Source organism: Amblyomma mixtum, chromosome 4, assembly GCF_055824585.1.
Source record: "Amblyomma mixtum isolate Tamu chromosome 4, ASM5582458v1, whole genome shotgun sequence".
Lineage (NCBI taxonomy): Eukaryota > Metazoa > Arthropoda > Arachnida > Ixodida > Ixodidae > Amblyomma > Amblyomma mixtum.
In genome coordinates this window covers 134080202-134104746 of record NC_143015.1, presented here as the reverse complement: position 1 = coordinate 134104746, position 24545 = coordinate 134080202, and the positions used below count along the sequence as shown (strand labels likewise).

The 24545-nt window shown below is 47.3% G+C and overlaps 1 protein-coding gene and 1 pseudogene across 1 annotated transcript; both read right to left on the bottom strand.

The window, feature by feature from the left end:
• Positions 1 to 337: 337 nt before the first annotated feature.
• LOC149348294 (uncharacterized) lies at positions 338 to 19749 on the bottom strand. The gene is made up of 8 exons (XM_089541719.1): positions 19677 to 19749; positions 14187 to 14357; positions 13075 to 13100; positions 10324 to 10473; positions 8970 to 8986; positions 4549 to 4622; positions 2454 to 2552; positions 338 to 474 (listed from the first exon to the last, which is right to left on the bottom strand). The coding sequence occupies exons 1-8, from the start codon at positions 19747 to 19749 to the stop codon at positions 338 to 340; spliced, it is 747 nt and encodes a 248-aa protein (XP_089397845.1).
• Positions 19750 to 22518: 2769 nt separating this feature from the next.
• Positions 22519 to 23741, bottom strand: LOC149348293 (uncharacterized; annotated as a pseudogene).
• Positions 23742 to 24545: the final 804 nt, after the last annotated feature.

Here is a 24545-nt window from a genome sequence, read left to right as displayed (position 1 = left end):
CTGTTTTCTGCCTGAATGTGTTTTGTTTCTAGCTGGCTCTGGAACTGCTTTCTGAAGACTTTGTAAATAGATAGCATTGATATATACCATACTTTCAGGGTATTAATATCATCTTATTATAAGGTAGCGCACCCATTCCATGCACTAGATGCCTCCAAAGGAGAGGGTTCCTTGTCGCCGCATCTTTTCAGTAGTTTTGCGCTCGTGCAGCATTTTTGTGACGCATACGTTGTAGAACGTAGCGTACAACACACGGTGGGCTGTATTTCTGACGACAAGAAAAATTTTGTTGTCACACTTTTTTTTTATTGTTGCGATCCTTTTGAAAACGGCCTTCTTATTGTTTCCAACAATCAGCGATCTTGCCCACGGTAATATTCGGCTGTACGCAGTACAGCTCGAACATGTATTCACACGACCAGTGAAGGTTTTCCATGCGGCTGAGTGTAGTCCATAATGTACAATTTGTCTTCTCTGTAAAGGAGGGGAGGACAGGGTTATTTGGAGAGACATGGGAGATGCCTTTGCCCTGCAGTTGGCGTAGTCATGCTGCTGCTGATGATGATGGTGTAAAGGAGAATGATGCACATCGCCAATCGCCGTAAGGTAGACTGCTGCCGTGCTTGAGTTAACTGTATTGCCTGTACTCAAAGCGATGTGTGTATTGAACATACGAGTTAGTCTGGGACAGCTTTCGAGTGGGTTCTTCTCTTTAAAAAACTGGGGCTCATCTTGTAGCACGTTTGATGATAATGATGATGATGAATTTTTATGGGGCAAAGGCATCTGCGGCCAAAGAGCGCCTATTTCCCAAGCATTCCACCCGGAATAAGCCGAGCGCGAGGCCTGGGGAAGATTGTACCCGTTGTATCACCGGTGGGTACCCGGCGGCACAGGGGATCGCACCCCCGCACCTCCGGCCACTGAGGCGAATGGTCAAACCAATAGGCCCCCACTGCGGTTTTCTAGCAGATTTGGCTGCTTTCTCAAGGCAGCCCAGGAAATTCTGAATTCCACAAACAGTGACCCCGACTTCATCAACACCATAATCACTGGTGACGAGTCTTGTGTGTACGGGTACGACCCGGAAACTAAATCCCAGTCATCACAGTGGAAGCATTCCACGCCAGCAAGACCAAAGAAGGCCTGCCAAGTGCGCAGCAATGTCAAAGTGAGGCTGATTGCTTTCTTTGACTCTCTCTGGGCGGCACACCACGAGTACGCACCCCACAGGGTCAAACAATGACCAGAGAGTACTACAGGGATGTCCTCTGTCGCCTACGTGGTGCTGTGCGGCGCAAGAGACCGGAGTTGAGGTCGCCAGGAAATTGGCGCATCCATCACGACAATGCTCCTGCACATTCCTCGCACTTGATTGAGACTTTTTTGGCGAAAAACCAGACTCTTGTAGTTCAACCTACTCCTTACTCTCCTGTTATGACCCCCTGCGACTTCTGGCAGTTTCCCAAAATCAAGAGGCCATTGAAAGGAGTGCGATTTCAGACAAGAGAGGAAATTATGGCTGCAACGACAGCTGAGCTAAACTCCATTCCGAAAGGCGCCTTTTCGGAATACTTCCAACAATGCCAGAACCGATGAGAGAAGTATGTGGAATCCCAATGAGACTACCTTGCAGGTGTTTAGGTTTCCAACGCTCCAGTTGTGCCAGCTTTTTTCTTCGGCCAAAGGTCGGATACTTTTCTAACAGACCTCGTAAAAGATAAAGCGCGGAAAACGCTCACTAATTGCATGCACAAGAGGCGACAACGCATTTCTATTGAAGCAAACGCAGCGTTTCACGGACTTTTTTGTTCTTTTTTGTACTACTTCGGGTACTTTCTGGGAGAGCCTAACTCTCTGCCTTAAATTCGTACGTGTGCAAAACCGGCGACTGTCCGCAGAAGCGATTCTGGAAGTATACTAGAATTAGGTGTCCATGTGAATTTTTCATTTCCATTCGCCGCTGCACATCCATGAGCTTCATTCTTCTTCTTCTTCACCTCTTTATAATGGCACATACCCACGTGGGGGGATTCATTCCTGTCTTTCATCTTCTCCCTCTTCTTTCCTACCCTATGCGCCGTGTACCAGAAAAGGCTGCACTCTGACCTAACTTACTACGCTCGCATCTTCTTATCCTCTCGTTTGGCAGACAACACCACATGTCGTGTTACCGTTGTGAAATGTGTCAATTTATCTTTGAGTTGCTTTTTTTTTGTTATTCTTTGGCTCATGCACGCGAAAAAAAACCCATTAAAATGGTACCCAGAAAGAGTGTTCATTATTCGGTGAGTTAAGACGGCAGGGTTACGCTGATAATCAGTGATCTAATCATAGTCAGGCAGTCTTTCTTGCGATCTTTCAGTATATTGTCGACGGCGCGCACAACGAGCATTTAAAATTATTCAAAATAATACATTAACACGCGGTAAAGGATCAATGGAGTAACTTACCTTCTGGTCCAGGATATTTATCGCCGATTAGAATACAGTTATCGCTAGCGTACAGGATGGAGTATTTTGGCTTATAATCTGGTGGCCGCTTCCCACCACCTGTAAAAAGTTGCGTTATTATTCCGGAGACCTTTCGAGACCTGCGCTACGACACCTCTTCCTTCCTTTCTTTCACTTCGTCCTCCATCCCTACTTTTACGGCGTGGTTCGGATGTTCACCGAGATATGATGTGAGACGAATACTAATAAGGGAATAATTACTCAATGACACTGGTCCACTCATTGACATCCACCCAAGCGCAGCCATGCGGCTACAAAGGAAAGCTATACAGCTTTCTCAGGAACATTGTAGTTAATAAAAAAATTCATCTTGGTCCAGGTTCGTAACCGGGACCACCGCTTCACCGGAGAAGTCGCTCTACCAATTAGCTAACTGGCACGGCCAACATCTGTTAGGGCGATAGCAAATTGATCAATAACTCGAAGTGGGAACTGTGTTGGTCAAATTTTTAATGGAATCCTCCAAGGTGGAGTAGATTTGTCGACATATACTGCGGAAATTCCTTTCCTGAAAAAAAAAGAAACCCTCCCCCCTCCTCCCCTCCCCTTTCCTTTCATACTGCACCACAGTGATCAATATATTCGTATGTGCTACCTCGAGACGCTTTCAAGATTGAGGTACTTAAATATTCATGTCTTCTGAGGCCCAAATAATTGGACAAAAGTGAGTAAAAATAGTAAAACGCACCACAAACAGAATTAGCAGAGCAGGACTGCAATGTATATTCCCTAACACCCTTTTTAAACAGGTCGGAACATGTAATGGAGGGGAAAGAGGCGGTCAGGTGGATGCTGTCTTTGGCCGTCCGGAAAGAGTCAATGACCCTTTGACGGTGACCGCTCTCCAGTTGCGCATTCCTATGCTCTCACTATGCCCTCTCTCTTACTGGGTAAACATCGTCCGGTTAGTGATTGCTCTGCTCTCGCCACATCCCAGTATTTCTATAGCAAGCAGCTTCCGGACATTTTACTTGATAGCCACGATTCCGTTGCGCGTTGCTATATCAGGGTAGGGAAACAAATGTTTCTCTCTCTCTCCTACACTCTGCTACACTCTCACGGTAACCCCTTTCATCCTTCCAAGGTACTTTCCAGACGATTCCCTCAACAACCTCCCACGGGTTACGCCTTACGCTCTCCCCGTGTCCTCCTCCTTCAGTAGTAATCGTACTCTGAATGGTTACCATGGCAACAAACCCACCGGTTAAGCCGGCTACGACTTTGACCAAAACCTTCTTCCGAGGAATTTCATCCAAGAAAACCAAGGTAGGGAAATCTTGTACCGATTATAAGACGCGTTCGCCCGCCGGCCCTGGGGATCAAACCCAACACCTCCAGAATGCGGTGCGGTTCCACAAGGCCAACGCTTCGGTTAAGAATTTCAGAGCCGCATGCAGATAAATGTTATTATAGAGTGGTTATTTTACGTTTTCCGACATACCCGACTTCGATTTGCGCTGTTGTTCAGCCAACCGTTCCATGAGCGCCTCTCATCGGGCGACACGTTTCGACGTCGCCGCCGTAGACGAAACCTGTTGCATTCCTCCGCTCGTACCACACCCTCTCTACTAATACCAGTGTAATCGCAACTGCGTATCGTTCGTATTGCTTGTCGTAAAAAACTCTTCATCCATCCATGGTGTCATCAGAGGTCCACACATATTGTTGAAGTATCGATCAACTCCGTTCTAATGACATGCGTTTCGTCGGTCTGCCCAAATGTTCGCAGTACTGGCTCAGCGAACCTTCTTTACACTTGATGTACCCAAGCAGCACATGAAATCAGCCCAATAATGCAAATGCATTGTTTCACTCCGGTCCTTTGTGGTACCAGCCTTTGCCAATACGCTTCCAATCTTGGGCCGATTAATTGTGTTGCATGGGTAGTGTGTACCGGCATATGTCATGGTCTGCCGCTACGAAGGTCGAGGGCAGAAAATGAGGCCATCGTATCCAACCAGTGAACTCACGGCTGCATTTTCGTTTGCCATCCGCGTATAGCAAATCATTTCTACAAGAGGTAGAAAATACTTACCTTCAGACTTTACCTCAAGGTATGCTTTATCTCTCTTCTCCGAGTAACTCAGTTTGATCTCAAGATCGTATGATCTGCAAGGTAATTTTACATGTACTGTACAGTCGCGAGCAAAAAATATTAGCACAGATCATTGGGGATCAGAATTTGTATATCTCACCACGCGGCGCTGCGGTACGCAGACCTGCCTAACGGGCCGTTTCCATGTTTGCAGCGTAGGGGGGGACGGCATGAAGTAAGCTTTATCAAGCGTGCACCGCCCGAGCGTTGAAGTGCCGACCCTACGTGACTGTGCTTGCGGCATTTATTTTGGCTCGGTTATCATAAGCAAAGATGGCCTCTTTTTATTACCTTTTTTTTATGTCCGCGATGGTCTGTCAAAAGGAACTCTCGGGAACAATAGATGATAGCGCTGCTTTTAGCCAGTAATTTTGCTGTCCGTGGCAGTCCGCTGAACCTCCCTAATACTGTAGAATGGGAACGGCCCGGCACTCTCGTTATCAGCCTCTTCGCCACCCGCAGCGCCACGCGTTGTCATTACGGCGCTCCGGTGTTCCGTCGTGTGTGCTAATCATTTTTACCCGCGATGTACGCCTCTCAAGCAAGTTCCTGCCAGCAGAATATCTCGTTGTAAATTTCTAAATTGACACGATGAGCCTTATTATGAATAATTCTTTGCATTTTCATCTTATTTGGATGTACCGTCAGTAAGGATGTATGCAGTTGGACGTGGAAAGGAACAGTATAATTCATAGCTACGAATAAGCAGTTCGGAGCCATAACCACTGAGAAGCTACGGCAGCGACACTTTTGTTTTTGCCGCCGCGGTGGCTCAGTGGCTATGGCGCTCGGCTGCTGGCCCGAAAGACGCGGGTTCGATCCCGGCCGCGGCGGCTGAATTTCTTTGGAGGAGAAATTCGAGGCCCGTGTACTGTGCGATGTCAGTGCACGTTAAAGAACCCCAGGTGGTCGAAATTTCCGGAGGCCTCCACTACGGCGTCTCTCATAGCCTTAGTCGCTTTGGGACGTTGAACCCCATAAACCAACCAACCTTTTGTTTTTAAGTGAAGGATCATGCAAGGACACGCAGAAAATATAGGAAATATATTTTTAAATATTTCAGTAAAGACAGAATACTTGTTTTGCTAACCCCAATCCGATTAAATATATGCATCAGTGAATGTCGATTACAACATTGCATGAACTGCAGCACGGAATCGAGGGAACAGGGTGCCAAACTTGCAATGCATGGTGGAAAGTATGATGGAAAGCATGGTGGAAAGTACGAGAGAGTCTCGACGGCGCAGACGCGGCCGCTGGTTAAGAGCGTTTAATCATACCGGAAGGAAGTGAACTATGCGAGCCAATTTTCCCAGCTTCTGACACTATGACTGAAATGTATCACCGTATGACACGTTCGCTTAACGAGCAGGGTGCACTCAACAATCTGCGAGAACCTGCTTAGCTAAACTGGGAAGATAATCAGGCACTCAGACTTTTGGGTATGTTACGTTCGTAATTTACCCGTAGGCTTTGCTGACTGGGTTGAAAACATATTATGCTAAGTACATGTACACAAAACTCCCTGAATGGTGGGGCAATAAATATAACAGCCTACCCTACCAGTGCCTCAACAAAAATGAAATACAACAAGCGGATGCCCTGCTACGCAAAGCGTATAAGACAGCGCTCCGACTGCCACGCAACACGTCTACAGAAAAACTCATGGCCCTGGGATTACACAACACCTTTGAGGAGCTACGAGAGGCGCAGCTTGAGTCGCAAAAACTCAGGCTGTTGCAGACAACGACTGGAAGAGCGCTCCTGCAGAGGCTCGGATACCGCGAGCAGATGCGAGAAATGACGAGGACGGCAACGATCCCCGACGAGCTTCGCAAGACCCTCAAGGTAGCGCCAATACCAAAAAACATGGATCCCAATCTCCATCGAGGCAGAAGAGAAGCGAGGGCCGACTTCATCGAAAGAACATACGCTCCTCAAGCCACGACCGTGTATGCAGACGCGTCTTGGAGAGGAGGAGACACCAAAATCGCTGTGGCGGCGGTGGTCGATTCGTCTTTACGCGAAATGACCAGCGCGTCTCTCCGAGGCTGCACAGCTGCAGAGTCCGAGGAAGTAGCCGTTGCTCTAGCGGTGGCGGAGGGCTATAGAACCGGGCGGTCGCTAACAATACTCACCGACTCTCAAACAGCCTGCCGAAATTACATGAATGGCAGGATAGGTCGTCACGCGCTCCGTATACTCCTCGCAGCGAGCGACAGAATTAAAAACCAGGAAGAACAAAGCGACAAGATCCCACACAAAATTGTGTGGGTACCGGGGCACACGGGGGTGGCAGGGAACCAAGAGGCCGACAGGATAGCTCGAGGATACATTACTTTCCGAGCATCCGATGAGCCCGCGGAACTCGCGCCAGCACCCAGGGATTACTCGGCCATACTACAAAACTACAGAGGCAGAAGATTGCGGTATCCCCCACCGCACAAATCTCTCAGCAGAGAGGAAGCTGTCACTTGGAGACAATTACAAACAGGCTCTTTCCCAAACCTACATATACTAAACAAAATGCACCCTACCATATACGCGGACAAATGTCCCTGGTGCGACGGAAAACCTACTCTCTATCACATCACATGGGCCTGCCAAAAGATAGACGTGGTCCCCAAAATACAAAACCCGAGTGCGGAGCAGTGGGAGACTCTGCTGTCCAGCGACCGCTGTGAAGACCAAGAAGGTCTGGTACAGCGAGCTCAACGGGCGGCAGTGGCCAGCGGAGCCCTGGACTGAGGGCAACCGACCACTGATTAGAGGCGGACGACTTCGACAGAGAAGACTCCTGGGGGTAAAATCAAGGAGAAAACGTCTCTGAAGATGCTCCCAACCCGCAGGAAAAAGGACTAGAGTAAAATAAAGTTTTTCCTTCCTTCCTTCCTTGGAGGAGGTCAACCAGATGAAGGGCCCAGCAAGAATGAACTTGTGAGGACAGTTTAACTACCCCTTAAGGGATGATGCGCCAAAGATAGTCGGTCCCTTCAGTGGACTTTGTTCCTCTTTGTGCATTATGTTGCGGACATGGACATTGTTCTTTCTTTAATCATCACATAATGCTTAAAATACCCAAAAGAGCACAATGCGGTAGCGTTATTAAGCCTTCTATATCACCTTGTTGATGCCTATATGCCCATATAGTATAACGAACAGGTCATTCTCTACATTCATAAAACGCGGGAAGTTCTCATCCCACTTTTGGCGCAGTGGTGGCGTGGTTAAGCGATGCGCCAGTGTCCCGGCAAAATGGCTGTCTCAAACAAAGCCACCCTTGGGGCCTGTGAGACCAGGCTGCTCTTAGCGAGCAACCTGTCACGATGAATCATAAGTTACCCATTAGTTAGATAGATAGCAACAATTAGAAGGAGAGGAAGGAACTTTGTCACTTTTACTGGCGGAGTGTAATAAACGGTTACCTTTTCTTCTTCTCTTTGCACGCAAAACTTGTTCGGTGTCCTTCATGTCGTGTGAGACCCTGAGCGTCACTTATGGGGGTTTACCGTTGCATTGTGGGAGTCTGGTATAAATTCGAGCACTTTTTTCTTTCCACCGCCTCACGTCGACTCGTTCTGAGAGGTGATAGACACCGCCCGCACACTTCTTCAAGAAAGAGGTTCGCGATCGTCGTCGGCAGCCAATGGACAGCGCCTACCTGAAAGCTTTGTCTTAAGGTAAACAGTATTTCACAGTAACAGACGATGTTTTCATACCCGTCCGACTCACGGTACGCAGGTTTATACGGGCTCCATACAGGTTTAGGTGGGTCCATGGTTTAGCGCTCATATTGAGAGACCGGTGCTATTTGGAGTATGAACAGTTTAATCAGGCACGCTTTGACGCTCATAGCGGCGCTCATAACAGCCCCACCAATTAAGCATTAGGGTTATGTTTAATCCTTGTATACAATGTGCTTTCTATCGAAAGTAGAGGCGCTTGCAGGTAATTTTTTTTCAAAAAGAAGTCTTAGTTTCAGTGTATAGTTCTATCCAAATACAGTTTTTGTCCTTGCTGATTGAGTTTAGAGCCTATGCGCCCAGCGAATATGCTTGCGATGCTAAAGCGGCGAGAGAGTAGAATGTGCTGTGGAAGTTTTTGCGAAGGTTTTAAAGTGGGAGCTGAACAGCTCGAAACAGAGGAGCACCATGCAATGAACTCAATCCCTTAGGGCTATATTGGGGCCCTGTGGAAATGGTTTCCTTATATGAGTAAAGATTTTTAAGGCTTATCTCACCGTACGTCAGGAGTTTTAACTAATGAGCCCTCGTTTTTGCCACGCACTTTTCTCTTGTCTTCATACCAACTGAGAAAGGGTTTAAAGTAAATAGAATGGGACCTCCATTCATGCTGCGTACCTGGTTAACTTCTTTCCCTGGAAAAAAAAATACGCATTTATAGTTAGCACTGCGTACTGTCAAGGACTGAAGCAATCTTTAAAAACAAATATTGCCATACTGGCAGTCTGCTATGGGCGAGAAACGTGGAGGCTAACAAAAAGGGTTGAGCTTAAGCTGAAGACAACGCAGCGAGCTATGGAAATAAAATGATAATTATAACTTTAACAAACCGGGAGAGGAGAGATAGGGTGAGGTGACATCCTCGTCGAATTCAAGAGGAAGAAGTGGGCTTGGGCAGGGCATGCAATGCGGAGGCAAGTTCACCGCTGGTCCTTAAGGGTAACGGAGTGGATTCCAAGAGAAGGCAAGCGTATCAGGGGGCGACAGAAAGTTAGGTGGGCGGATGAATTAAGAAATTTGCAGGAATACGGTGGCTTCAACTGCCAGATGACAGTGTTAATTGGAGAGACATGAGAGAGAGGCCTTTGCCCTGCAGTGGGTGTAGTCAGGCTGCTAATGATGATGATCCCCAATAATCTTTGTACTGTTTGTTTAGGCTCAGAGCCGCAGGCTTTATCGTGTTCTTGTGGCGCACTATTGAACCAAATTTATCTCGAATGTTATCAGCAACGCGCAACTGCTTCCACTTTGTTCGAGATTGCTGTAGTTGCAATGTCGCCTTATCTTGATGGTTCTTTGGCAGCTTTAAACTGAGCGCGGCCATGATTGGTGGGTATTCTGTTCGACGACGGCCGAGCACGCTTTCTGCTACGCCGCCGCCATGACACTCAATTCTTTGTAGGCGCAGGTCGGCCCAACAGTTTCTTTTAGAAGCCCTATTCGCTGTCTTCCTGAACCCTGGGCTGGCGTATCACTACGCGACAATATATACCTTTTTTTTTTCGTTCAGAATTGGACGCAATAAAAGCCGTCTAGAAATGATAAATTGTTTCCTAAAGACATTCCTGGCCTATGAATGAGGTCATTTATGGCGTTTCTAGGAACTGAGGAAGGCTCTTCAAGAGGTGATTTTGCCGTTGTTCTCATACCTTTAGGCGTTCTCATTTATGAAAAACGAAAATGTCGCGAACACGCAAGCCTGTCAGGAAGATTACCCGGCAACGCATAATTGGCTACCAGCGTCATGCACTGAAGAGTGCTAAGACGCTGCAGCATTTGCTGTCTGCCTGAGTTCCTTTTGACGCCCCGTGAATAACAGCAAAAAATTCACATTAGCGGTGTTGAATACAGCCAGAAAAACCTTTCAAACACTTATTATGTTTTCAACTTTCATTATAGTAGAGGAGATTTTCAAGTTTTGTTTTGGGAGAGCGGTCTAGAGAGTTGGGGGAAAACCTGAGATGGTACTCACCTGGTTTAACACTAAGAACTGCACACTTCGGTAGTAGGTATTGCCACTTTCACGTTTATACTTAGACTTGAAGCAGCTGAACGGATAAAGTTTGGTGGTCATATAGCCCGACATAAATTTTTGGTAAATGTCATCCGTGCTTCTAAACCACTGCAAGGAAAGGGCAATAATTTTTAATTTCAGATCGAAATACTGCTTTGGCAATAGGAGACGGATTCAGAAATGCAGACCACGTTAGGAAGTAGGCTAATCAGATGCTTTCACGATGACCTACCACTCTTTCTTGAATGAGCGCGTTCTTTAACCCGGAAATCCCTGACGAGCGTATGGTATACAGGGTGTGTTCTGAAAGTAGCAGTACTGGTTTTTTCCTGGGCGAACGGGCCGACGAGAGGCTGTCTGCGCGGGTAGGATCTTGAAAGGGGATATTCGGAATGCTGGGGAAAATTGTCAGTCGGCTCTCGGCCGTTGAAGAGAGCAGGTCGCTTGTACCGTGAACCCCTCTCGATACGTCTCGCCACGCAGAACAGAATCGTGGAGAGTTTACTGGATCAGCGATACGCGATCAAATTTTGCATAAATCTTGGTAAAACGGGCCAAGAGACTCGCGTAATGATTAAGGAGGCCTACGGTGACGCTGCCATGGGTAGATAGGTGTTTTTTGAGTGGCACAAGCTGTTCCGAGAATGTAAGGAAAGAGTGGCAGATTACGACCGCTCCGGACGCCCTTCGACCAGCAATACCAACAAAAATGTGTAGCGAGTGAAACATTTACTGTACAGTGATCGTATGATGAGTATCAGAATGATTGCTGATGACTTGAGCATTCCTCAAACCCAAGTTTTTGAGATCGTGACCGAAATCTTAGCCATAAGAAAAGTGTGCGCGAAATTGGTGCCGGGAGTGTTGTCAGAGGAGCAAATGGCCAACAGGAAAGCGATCTGCCAGGATCTTCTTCATCATACAGCCCCCCTAGAGCCCCGACTTGGCCCCGCCAGACTTTTTTCTATTCCCGAGAATAAAATCCACGCTCAAGGGGAAACATCACGGATCGGTAGAGGCGGTTCAACATGCCGTGACGAGGGAGCTAAACAGCATTCCTGTCCAGGCGTTCCTGGAGGCGAACGAAAACTGGAAAACTCATTGGCAGCAGCGTGTAGGTGCGAAAGGGTGTTGCTTAAAAAAATTCTAATCATTTCTACTATTCTCATGAATAAATTTTATTTAAAATATACGTCCTACTACTTTCAGAACAGACCGCGTATAGTACGTAAACACGAATCTATCATCCAGACGTCGCAGTAAGCAGCAAGTGGCAGCTATCAAAAATATTGAGTGCGAGAACACAGTGGTATGGTGTGGTCTATGTGGGTTTAACGTCCCAAAGTGACTCGGCCTATGAGGGACGCCGTAGTGAAGGGCTCCCGAAATTTCGACCACCTGGGGTTCTTTAACGTGCACTGAGATCGCGCAATACACTGGCTCCTAGAATTTCGCCTCCATCAAAATTCAGCCGCCGCGGCCGGGATTGAACCCGCGTCTTTCGGGTCAGCAGCCGAGCGCCATAACCACTGAGCCACCGCAGCGGCCCAGAGCACAGTGGGAATAGTGCAAAATAACCACATATGTTTCAAAAAGTACAACTTGGACTTTTTCCTGAAGGTTGACAAGGAGGATGATTGTTCTAGAAGATCAAGTATGTCAGGGCAGCAGTTCGGAAGGTTAGGGATTTGCCAGTTAATGAACTGTATTCCATACCAGTTCCTTACTCAAGGTTTTAGAAAATTTACATTTCTGAAAACATAGTGAGGATCTGGGTTAAGAAATGTAATATGGAATCGCTGTAGAATCAGTTCTGAGTTGTCCGAATATAAATTTGGATAGTCGTTGGTTGTAGAGCACTTAATATCTGACTTTTTTTAAAGTATGCTGAAACTGAATCATATCTGGACAAATTGTAAATGAAACGAAGACATTTTATTTGTAAAATGTAAATTCTTTCCATGCTTGCTTTTGTACCTGCTCCCCATACCAACAGGCAGTGCTGCACACGAGATTGGACCGCGAAAAAATATAGTTGCTTTCTCAAGTGCATTGGTGGAGGGAGAGTTCTGGGCTCTCACATATGAACAGTCTCAATAAAATCGAGACGAGCATTTTCAGCGCTCTTCCCCAGAAAAGAAGGAACTAAAACGTTATATTTTTTTTACTAAATAAAATCAGCCACTCATGTTGCCTGCATAACTTTGCGGTTTTTGGATGCTCCAATAAGTAAACTTCCGTTCCTAACAACAGCTAGCGGTTATATTTGTTCTATTTTGTGTACATAAAATTATCTTTTAATCGAACTGTTTTCTTGAGTTTGATTTCGATATATCCGCGCTAGACTGCAATGGGCCAAATTGAAACAACGCGAAATCAACAACATATTTTTGATAAAAAGTACAATTCTTCGTCAGGACTCGAAGAGAAAGCTCGCCGAACAAAAACAATTTTTCCCGAGTATTTTATCTTATCGCGAATTTGCGTATTTGCAAATCTCACTTCTGCAGAGTTCGAATAGCAATCGCTCAAATATTGTTTTGACAAGGTAATTGTTAGGCGCATGAAAAATGAAAAAAAAAGACAAATTAAGCATTGAAACGCCGAAAACCCAGCCAAGTTTAGTGAACGTAGGCTTGAGTTTAGAAAAGTGACGAGGAGATTCTTAGGAGAACAACTTCTGCAAAATGCGCAGAATGCAGTGCTTACCTGTTCTGGACTCAGCGTCCTCGGATCTTTATGTGTATTTGGTACCAGCATCAGTGATTGAAAAAAGGCGAATAAAAGAAACAGATAAACATTTTGTGCTCAGCTTTTTAATCAATTTACTCTCATATCTACCTTGTTTGTGCATAAGTAAACAGCGCTTCAGCATTCAATGACATAACATGATACTGTCTTGCAGCTAGGGGTGTCTTATATTCACTTGTCTATGTTAAAGTCAAAGGTTGCCTCTATATTTGATATATGGTACAGAGAAGCAAAGGCTACTAGCTAATGCTTTTTTTTTGTTAATGCCTTGTTATTACTTTTTTCTTTTTTAAATTGTGCCCTTTATTTGAGTCCTTTTTTGCAAAGAAAGGACTGTTTAGCCAGTATAGCCAATGTATGAATTGTTATGTGGCTTGTGTTGGATTAGCTATGGATCTGTCTCGTAGGACGAGCACCACTCTTGAGCAAAGAAATGCTTTCTCATTAATATCATACATAAGAACAAAAACTGCCAGCAAGCAAACGGCGCCGAGGCATACAGCAAGCAAACTAGGCGATATTCTTTTCATAAAGCAGCCCGTATACCTCCCGATAACTCGCAACCTGGATACGAGCGGCGCCACTGAGCATCCTCTTTCTAGCCTGCCGCATCATAATAGCCAATATTCTTATCTAGCGCAGTTTCAAACGCCTGAATGCACCTCGTAGTCTACATCGGTAAAACATTAAATTACCGAAGACACTTTGGCGGAAGCCTAGTGGTCAACCCATTGCATCACTGGGCCGCTTCGGAGCCATGCGTCTCTCTCACTCGACTGCAACGAAACGTCTGGCGATGGAGCGGCGGTGTAGTTGCCACCGCCGACGCGCGCGCGCTCGTTCTACCGCTACTGTGTGACGTCACTGTTGCTACGCACAGTGCGTCACCCACGGGCGCACCGATTGCTAAGGAGGGGAGGAGGTTGCGCCGCTGCGCGGTGGAGCGGCCACAGTTGGCACGATTCCAGCGCAGGACGGACGCGACCGCGAGCATGAGCCATTTAAGGCTTTCGCCTTAAAACAACGTTTCATGTATAGCCTTAATGGCACTCATGTTTTCTTATACTCACAGCATTCTCTCTCCTTCACGCACTGGAAGTCCCATCGACGATAGAAGCCTTCTTTGCAGTGGCACCTACAATGTCCTGGCTTGCACCGTATAAACGGCACTCCAGGACACGTATCTTCGCCGAGCTGCCACGTGCCACACTTCGCCTTTTCTTGATTGGGGTCCCAGCACTCTAGTTCGTGAGGACAAACAAGAACGGGAAGGTCAACCCTACGTACGCGATAAACGGATGGGGAGGATATTGAGAAAAACAGCGTGAGGGGCGTAGTGTCGAACAGATACGGTTAGAATGAATTTTCTTTGAAGACATAAGGACAAACTGTAGCTGGAATCATGGAAGGTTGATTTATGGGGTTTAACGTCCCAAAGCGACCCAGGCTATGAGAGACGCCGTAGTAAAGGCCTCTGAAAATTTCAACCACCTGGGGTTTCCTAACGTGCTCTGACATCGCAGAGTACACGGGCCTCTAGAATTTCGCCTGCATCTAAATTCGACCGCTGCGGCCGGGATCGAACCCGCATCTTTCGGGTCAGCAGCCGAGGGCCGTAAACCTTTAGCCACCGCGGCGTTTGGAATCATAGAAAGATTTAATTGACAAATGCATTAAAAGCATTTCTCGTAAGACTTTCATCCACTTCTTGTCATGAAATCTGTTGTCATACACTACAGTTTTGGAGAAAATTATATTTGAGCCGGAAACCTTTTATGGCCGTGGTTTTTTCTTATAAGATTTCACTATAACAGTTGATATACCCACTGATCACTCAACGGCAGTCTTACATTTTTTTTCTTTCTACGTAGTTGCTATCGTCAAAGGAGTTCCTCATTGGTTTTCTATGGTAGATTTAATTGTTCGATGCGAACGATGGAAGCACTTTAAAAGAAAGATTTTGCTACATACCAGAAAAATGCACCATTAATTTGCGAATTTTCTTAAGAGATCTCAGGACAAACTATGGCTGGAATCATAGGACGATTTAACTGAAATATACATTAAAGGCCTTTCTTGTCAGATTTCCATCTAGTTGTGTTATGCAGTCTGCAGTTTTACTCAGCTACTCTGGATAAGAATATATATATAAGTCAAGATTTAACCCTCGATTGTCGTGCAGTGTGTCTTTGTGGCTTCCCAGTTTGGTGTGCATTGTCGACCCTAAAAAGAGAGCGCAAACAAATGGCTTGTGGTCATTCGCATGGAGTTGAGGTGATAAAATGCGCAGTCCGTCTGACCAGCGGCCGTCCGGTTGTCACCGGACTACTGCAGTTGCGGGGGGGGGGGGGGGGGGTGCTGTCGAAGAATACGACAGAGCCGGTCGCAAAATACGACATGAACTTCTGTCGCCCACTCCTTACGACAGATTTTTCTGTTGTATCGCGATGCGGTCTGTTGTTGTTGCGACAGAACTTGCCCTGTCGTCGCGACAGGTGAATGATGATTACTACAGAGAATCCTGTTGTTACTACAAGAATTTCTGTTGTCAGGTACCAAAATAGTGCAGGAAAATCTGTTGTGACAGCAGAAAACTTTCAGTTGTGTTTTTCGCTTTTCATGTGGCTAGTCACGTGACCACAGCTGGCTGACGGTCGGCGCTGGGGCGGAGAACCACGTGGTTAGTCACGTGACAGACACCCCCCACTCCTCCGCTTCAACGTCTAATGTGGCCTCCCTGTGATCTTGTCTCCTTCAAGGCCAGTAAAGCTTTCGCTTTGGAGAAGGAATTTGTGCGCCTGTCGTTGTGCTCGGTAGCCCTCAGTTTCCTTTGGAGTGAGGGCACGGGTCTCATGCGTGAAGGCGCGCTGGCTTGGTTGCCGTGCTTCTCCGGAGCAATGGCTGGCGCGTGGTGCTGGTGGTCACGGTCGACACCGAAACTTGCGCCAGAGATAGAGGCACTGGCCCATTATTTGCTCAAGTGCTTCGGGGTCTGAGGAGCTCTACGGTTCGTTTCAAAGAGCGGTGGAGGCAAAAAGCTCACTGTGTTGCCAGCCGGTTAATGTTTGAAGATCGGTGGCGAGGCTATAACTTCGCCCGTAGAACATAGAGAAACATACTTAAGTATGTTTCTGTATGTGTAGAACACGCAGATGTGGGTACTCTCTATAGGGTCAGCGCCTCCTCAATTTTTGGAGTGCCAGCCACATTTCACATTTCACTTCACATATGGGATCATTTCAGTTGTGTGAATTCATTGTTGCCGCAACGCGGCGCTGGCCAAGTGGAGATACTAGGGTGCCGTGATGTAGCCTTGATGTAGGGTTTTGACATTTCCGCCGTTTTAGATCACGGGGGCAGTTAGCCACATCGAAATATATTTGCAGAAATCAACCACTTCGCGTCACGGACACAAGCAAGCACTCAATATATAGCTCCAGACGTCCATATCTCATTTCAGGTATAATTTTAAAATTTCCTTCCACTGCACAGGTGATAGATTTCAAATTTTGCATATCGGGAAAGCAGGCAGCACTGCACTTCATCCGCCATGGAGAGACTTATGAATGCTTGGAAGATGAGGTTTCGTATTCTGCTTTGAAGGCAGTGATCAACAGCTCATTGTAAATAACACAAGCACTACAAACACAGGCACAAGTGTGGAACAGAGCACTTACGCACGCGCGCACGCACGCACGCACGCACGCACGCGCACACGCACACACGCGCACGCGCACGCGCACGCGCACACGCACACACGCGCACGCACACACACACACACACACACACACACACACACACACACACACACACACACACACACACACACACACACACACACACACACACACACACACACACACACACACACACAGAGCACTCACGTGTCAACCAATGCGCGGGAATCTGTTGCCTTGCATTCGCTATCCGTGTATATAAAAACCTGTCTCTCTTCCGGAAAGGCTGACCGATGGATCGCTAATATTTGCGAGTAAGCGCTGTGTTCTCCCCTTACGTCTGTGTTTGTAGCGCTTCTTTTATTCACAATGAATGCTTACAATCTAGCTCAGTTATCTGCATTGATCAAGCGCTAACTGACGAAATCAAAGAGAGAATAACTGGGGCTCAGCATGTGCCGAGCGAACGTGGACGAGTGATTTATTCTCGTACTCGACCTGAAGGGCGCGTGCGATGATATTTTGCACTCATCCATCATTGTAGGCATAAAACAGTTGAATTGCAAAAGCCGCATCTTCAACTATGTTAAGGCTTTTTTTACAGACCGCACAGCCACGACCGGTTTCTGCGAAAAAAGAACGAGCCACGATACAAATGTCAAACAAAAGGGCTCCCCAAGAATCGATAGTCTTGCCGCTTTTATTCAACATAGCCTTGATAGCTTTAGCGAAGAGACTCGACCAAATCCCGGTTGTCCGGCACTTGTCATACGCGGATGATATTACGATCTGGGTCAGCCAGGGATCGCTAGGCGAAAAGAGAGAAGCATTTCAGCATGCGGCTTCATGTGTGCAGGAGTACGCGACGAACGCGGGCTCGAAGTACGCTCGCGAAAAGTCACGGCTCCTTAGGGTTCAGGGACTGTGATGCAAGGATGACACGCGCATAAAGTTGCTGCTTGATGATCACGAAGTGCAAGAGGTGGATAAGATGAGGGTGTTAGGCATGTGACTGCAAAGCAATAAAAAACAATCCATAGCATCGAAATTCTAAGAAACCAGGGAGCACAAACATCCAGAATGGTCAGAAGGATCAAGAATGATAATAGAGGGATGAGAAAAGAGGACACTACGCGACTCGTAGAACATCTGATATCTAGTGTAACCTACAGCCTCCCGCGAGCTAAGAAAAACGGAGGTATACAGCGTGGACGCCCTCATACAGGAATGGTTTAAGGTAGCGTTAGACCTAGCAGACTACACAAACAGAGCGAAATAAGTAAAGTCCGGGCTACATAATACCTATTCCTAACATAGATAGACCCTCGTGTGCAAGCGAAACACCAGACTCCGAACGATCACCACTGGCAGGCAGATCCTGTACAGGATCGGCATGCCAGCTGACCTAGACGATATGCAGTTCAAGGGCAGCATCCCATACCCAGTGCGCAAGAAGATCCATGACAGACCCTTGCCCAAGAGAATGAACCCCTAAGAGGACGCAGGACGCAGAAAAAAGACCGGGCTGACTGCTTTATTCAACAGAATACTAACAGAAACGACTTATTGTACATCAACTCATCCCCGTACCAGAGGAAGGAATCGGTAGTCTTGGTGGTAGACCCCTTACACCGTCATCTAGTAAGCACCGACACCGCCACAGAAAAACCCTCAGCAGCTGAGCTGGCCCCAACAGATCTAGCTATCGCACACAGCTGGCGGACAAATAAAAGCCTCAAGATCTTTACGAGAAAGAGAGAGAGGGAAAGTAATTTAATGAAAGGAAAGGTGGAGAGGAATACTTTCAGAATTCTGACGAAAGTGGCAGATCAAAATTAAACCTAGGCATACATTTAATGGATGCCGAGGCTTTAAGGATTGTCCGCAAACCAGGAAGCAAATATGCTAGCTCGAACTTACGCCATCCGCGCGACTCCTATGCTGCCCTCGACGCCAGGAGCTGAGTCCTTCAATAAATTTTCAAGGAGTCTGCCAGGAGTCACGTACTTCGCTGATCGCCTAGAACATTATCCTACGCTTAGGTGCTGTTATGTTAATCCACGCAGGGACCTAGACAAAAAATTCCAAGACTGGCAAAAAAAATGAAATGGTGGTTTATCCAAATGAACTCTGTTATAGCCGCATGTATCCGGCTAGGTATAGGAAATATTTAGGGTATGGTCCATTCTTCCGACGGGTAGGAAAATCTTTCTTCTAGACATTTTGATCACTCGCACCGAGCAGTTCTGATTTCCACAGGAAAACAATGGAGAACGGTTATGACGATGAAAAAAACGTTGATAGTAAAAAATGCAAACCTGCCAAAGGAAGATCAGGCGTTATATTTATTGTTATAGTGAAATCTTATAATGCATGAAAAAATCGCCGTCATACAAACACTTTCTTCCCGTTGAATAAGGCTTTTTATGCAGAACTGCTGGGTGTGGTAATAGTGAAAAAACTGTAGGGCTGTGACCAATTGCTTCTGCTGGAAATTGACGTCTCCCGATCGGTCAGTGGGTGTCCCCACCCTACCAAAGAAACGCAGCATCGAGGCTCCACGGGAGAGACTGGATGCTGATCTCTGAAGCTGCGTGCGTTCGATCGCGGATGCTGCAGTTATTCCTTCTTCTGTCGCAGGGCGCTACATGGAGAGTACTCTACCCGAACCAGGCGCAAGGGCTAGCTGATGGGAAAAGGCAGGAAAGGGGGACTGGAGAGGGCCTTGATAGATCGGCAGGATGCGTTGTTGGGTAAGTTGGTTCATATTGCAATAAATAGATCGGGTCAGCTGGCATTTGCAAATACTCAGGGGGCGCAGGTGGTCTGACCGAGAGCGGAAAAAAAATTAGCGGCCTGTAGAAGATTTAAATGAAAGCTTACCTTGACAAAAGAGTTTAGGTGCCCCAACCAATGTCCACAAGGTTGCTACAAGTGTGACCTGCAGCACACTCATTGTTCTGGTAGCCTGATTGTCCTGTAGTGCAAAAGGTTTTCTCCTGTAGAGTAAAAGGAATACAAAGATATTTTATTCACTTGAAGCGCTGAAAGCTGTCAATGTAGATTACGTATCTGCGCCGTATATGCATTATTTTGGTGTCATTTTTGTTTTTTTCTTTTCCTCTTCCGCCCACGTGAAAAAAATAACGTAAATGCGAAAGCCTTCGAGACGGACAAAGCCATTTCTGCGCACAAAATATAGGCGCAATTAATCACGACTTCATAATGAATAAGGTTCATCCGAAGATCAGCTCACGGATTGTATAACTCAGCAATTTGTTATGATGCATTTTCACGCTGTTCGTTGTGGTAGCAGTGCGCCAGCACGGCATGGGCTTGATCACAAGCGGCCCAAAGCACATGTGAAAAAAAAAATTGTAGAGGTGCGTAAAATTACCAAAATAGCAACACAACCACAAAGAAAGAAGCTAACCTAGACGCCAGGGGCCGACTGTCCTCCCAAAGCCTAAATTGACGCTGAATAAAAATCTTATAATGTTGAGGAAGCAGTCGTTTTTCATTTGCAATCAGTGATTTCCCTTTTATATAGTAACTATTCCTTTTATATTTGACAAGAAGGCTGGATTCATTCTACGTTTTGTGAGCCGCCGCCGGGCCTCACCCTGCGCCCTCAAGGTAACCAGTTGGCGGACATATCGTCACGCCTGCCCCCAAAAGCCCCGTAGACAAGTCGGCCAGTACATCCCAGTTGAGGATTCCTTGTCTTGCGCCCGGCTCTCGAGCAATGCAGAATGTGAAATTAATCAAACTCTTTATTCCCTTCTAATCGAGGCCTACTCACTGCCCTTAAAAAAAAATTACACAGTCTATAGACTGTATAATGGTATTGAGTGTGCGAGTTGGTTTTCCATCTTGACAGTGAAAGCGCTCAAAAGGACAAGGACGACAGAAAAGGAAAGACATACAAAGCGCTTACTACAAATTGATGTTATTTCATGCGAAAAACAACTTTATACTCATGGTAATCACCTGCGCACGCTTACAAGAACATTACCAACGAGTGATAGCTGGCACGTTCCTTCAGACAACCGGCATGCCCGATGTAAGATAGGACATCTCTTTTTCCTACAACAAAACAAATGGAGGGCTTACGCAATCATCGCCCGCTCGTGCCATCTCAAGAGCCTCCACAATCTCTCTCGTTATTTGACATCTACTTTTAAAAAGTACCTTACAACTGTGAAAAACGGGACGGCAGCCTTCCTTGCTTTTTTCCTTTTTCTCCTGACAAGTCCTTCGGCCACTGATACCAGCAAGTGAAGCGGATAACCTGCGTCTAGCAACCTTTTTGACTGCAGAAACAGGCTGTCCTCAGTCTCATGCGGGCATGACTTTTTTAGACAGTTTAGAAACCCTAAACGAGCTACGTTTCGTTTTATGAGCTTAGAATGCGCAGAAGTGAGAGGCAAAGGCATTTTTCCTTCCCTAGGTTGATAACTCCAGCATGTTTGATCTTCTAAAAACTTTGACCTGATGTCAAGAAAACGTATGCTATTCTTTTCAGGCAGCTCATGTGTGATGACCAGTGGAGATAAGCAGTCTGAAAAATGATATAAAATACGTCCCACGGCCTCATCGAGGGGGATACAAGTAATCAAGTGAATGTGACCAAAGGATTTTTGCCCGGTTTGAAGCACTCGCAGTGCTTAAGCTCTTTCGTTTATTTGACGACTTTTTCAATCTTCTTAGACACCCTCGTTGGATATGGAGGGTCGGTGTGAAGAGTCAGGCCCAGTGTGAATGCAACTTCCATGAGCTTGCGTCCACGCTTCTCTTCACACACGTAGCTTCAAAGCGTAATGTGGGCGTCGAAATCGCCTACAATCACAAGGGGGTCCCTTCCCGCAGCCTTTAGAGCGCGGCTAAAGAGTGCTGCGAACGTCACATTTTTTTAGACTGGGGGAAGAGCAGGTGCTGAGTATGTGGAGTGATGCATCGTGTTTCTTGAGCGGAAGAAGTGTCACCATCACATAAGAATATTCAGTGAGATATTCCAAGTAGACTAGAATAGCAGTATAGTTTTTATGCAGACATACGCAAGAAGAGGGGTCCCGCTGGAAGGTGACGTAATTTGTAAGGGTGGCGCCCCTCCCTGGTTCCTGGAGGGCAACCACCGACAGAAGCGAGTGGAGGGTTGAAAAGAAAAGTCGGAGATCCGCGCACATTGCGCGGGAGCAGAAGCCCCGACAGTTACACTGGACAATTTGAACGGGAGTGGTCGAATTTGTTTCTGGGGGGCGCCTGATATTCAGGCTGCTCGCCATGGCCATTTAGGTTAAGGAAGGGTTGTAGTGACGGTACTCCGAAGCCAGCACTCACGGGCAGGGTAGCGTCCTCCATACCGGAGAGCGAGCAGCTGTCATCACCGTCTACCTCTGGGTGCGTCAAGGAGGTTTTAGAGAGGGTAGGATACGTCGTTGTAGTGACCACCGGGCCTGCGCGAGGAATGCGCAGTTTGTTGGGCAATCATCGCGGGGATTGTCTATTGCAGTTTGGAGATGGCGCTGATCATCATTCAGAGTTGGTTTTCTATGGCGTCGAATCGGAGTCTATGGCCTCGAAGCGGTCGAATGCGGCCTCCACGCTTGTTGCCGCCTTCGGCGCCACGAGGTCTTTCTCCATTACCTCAGCCGCGGGAGGAAAGGGGGTAGAAGGAGGCTGGTGTATGTTGGATTACAATTCGTTGATTTTCTTTTGCAGTATATCATTTTGAGGCCTGAGTGTTCCCATTTGATTTTGCTCCGCGCTGCGCGCGCCTGGAAAGATGGGAGGGAGGAGCAGCCCCACCCAAACCATTCACCAGGTGTCCGGATTTGACGATGTTGGCCCATGTCGACGATCGCTCTCCAGCACCTCCGGTAGGTGGCGCCAGCTTTTCGCTCTTGGAGGTTTTCTGGCGATGTTAGTTGCCGGGAGGCCCAAGATGGCGGCTTTTCGTCTTGGTGCCAGTTTCTTTTTCTTGCCCGTTTGGCCGGCCATTTTGAGTGCGCGGAATTTTGCCGCAGAGTTGCGAGAGTTTGTGGCATGGCGCCATGGTACACAGCACACCGGGGTACACAGTTGTGCGGGGCCCGCAAACCCTCCACTAGCGGAGCCTGAGTCCGCAGAGTCCACACGTATTCGGCTGCAGGTTTGGACATGCATCCGTGCGATTCCCGACGACCCCACACTGATCGCAGGCCGGGATAGTTTTGTAATAGTTTTGCACAGAGACGACCATGTTGTCATAATGCACGTAATGGGGCTTCTACTTACCCACGAAGAGGATGCGTGCCTTGTTGGATGTTCCGAATTTCCGGATTTCCATGATGGTGCCGGCGCGCCAGCACGCTCGTTGTTGAAGTGTTTCTGTGGTGTCCGTGTTAGGGACTACGATCGCTGCGTGGCACGTTGCCGACGTCTTGTCTCAGGTAACCCTGAAGCTTGATCGACAAAGTTTCCGATGAGTCAGTCGGCCGTCTCGATGTCCGCGGTATGCCCGATGACGATGTTTTGGTCTCGTGAGGGCAGAACGAAGATGGCGCGGGCCTGTTCCGGGCCCAGGTACGCTGAAATAGCGGTGCGATAGCCGGTTTCAGTGAACGCCTCGTGAAGAGAAACGCGTTCTCGGGGCTTGACGACTATAACGTAGTACACAGGAGCCAGTTTGGGCATTGGACGCGGCTTCCATACCGTGAACGCCTTGCCCTTGCTTCCTGTGCCCGTCGCAGGAACTTTCACGTCTCCGACCGACGAGCCGGCGGCCGAGGCGGCGCCGAGCGCCGGCATCTTGGCTTTGTCCAGAGAGCGGCGTGCAGCAGCTTGAAGCAAAGCTTGACTCCGAATTTTCAGAGAAACTTTCGTATTTGTATCGCCAGTGGTGGGAACCGCGGTCCACGCCATCGCCTCAGGGTCGCATTCGCGTAATTGGAGCACGGAAGTCTCCATTTTTACTCTGAGGGCTGATCTCACCCGGCCGGGCGACGGCGTCGTCGTTAGGCTTAACGACGGTACCAACGTAGTCGGTCCAAAATCGCTCGTACAGTTCGAGAAAATGGGCCTACCTGGACGAATATGGGATCCAGTGTTTCCGCTGGAGGTTCCAGATCAATAGGTGCCAGTTTTGCGGGGGTAGGGTAAATTGGGTAGCGGCATCAGCTAAATATCGGTGGAGCCGAAACACTCACACGTATGCTCACGTCGCGCGAAAAGACGCTCCCCCCTTAGGGTGGTTATGGCGGAGAATGCGAAGCCAACGTTGGATGATTTGATTGGCTGCTGTAGTACTATGAAAGAATTTATGACGTAAACTTAGGCGTGCTGCGTCAAGACGAATGACTAGTGTATAGGTAACTGTAATCGTGATTTTAGTCCTGAGATGCACGTTTGATCAGAGTAGTCAGATGAGATAAACCTGGCAGACCGGCTGTGGACTCACTCAATGGTATTAATGCAGTTTGCTGAAAAAAAAAACACTTTACCGCCATCGTTCTGAAAAAAATAAAAGAAATCTCATGGAGAGGAAGGTGCCATAAAGGTAATTCCACACCATATGAATGCGCGCCAGAGAGCAAAGTACATTACAGCTACTGATAAAACAGGCAGACAAATAAGAATACAAAGACACTGTACCAGTATTGCACTAAATTATTTCTCCTCGCTGACTTACCTCTCGTGGAAGAAAGAGACCCGGTGGAACGACTCCTACATATGAGGACAAAGCTGTATGGCGCGGCCTGCTCTAGGTTTGCA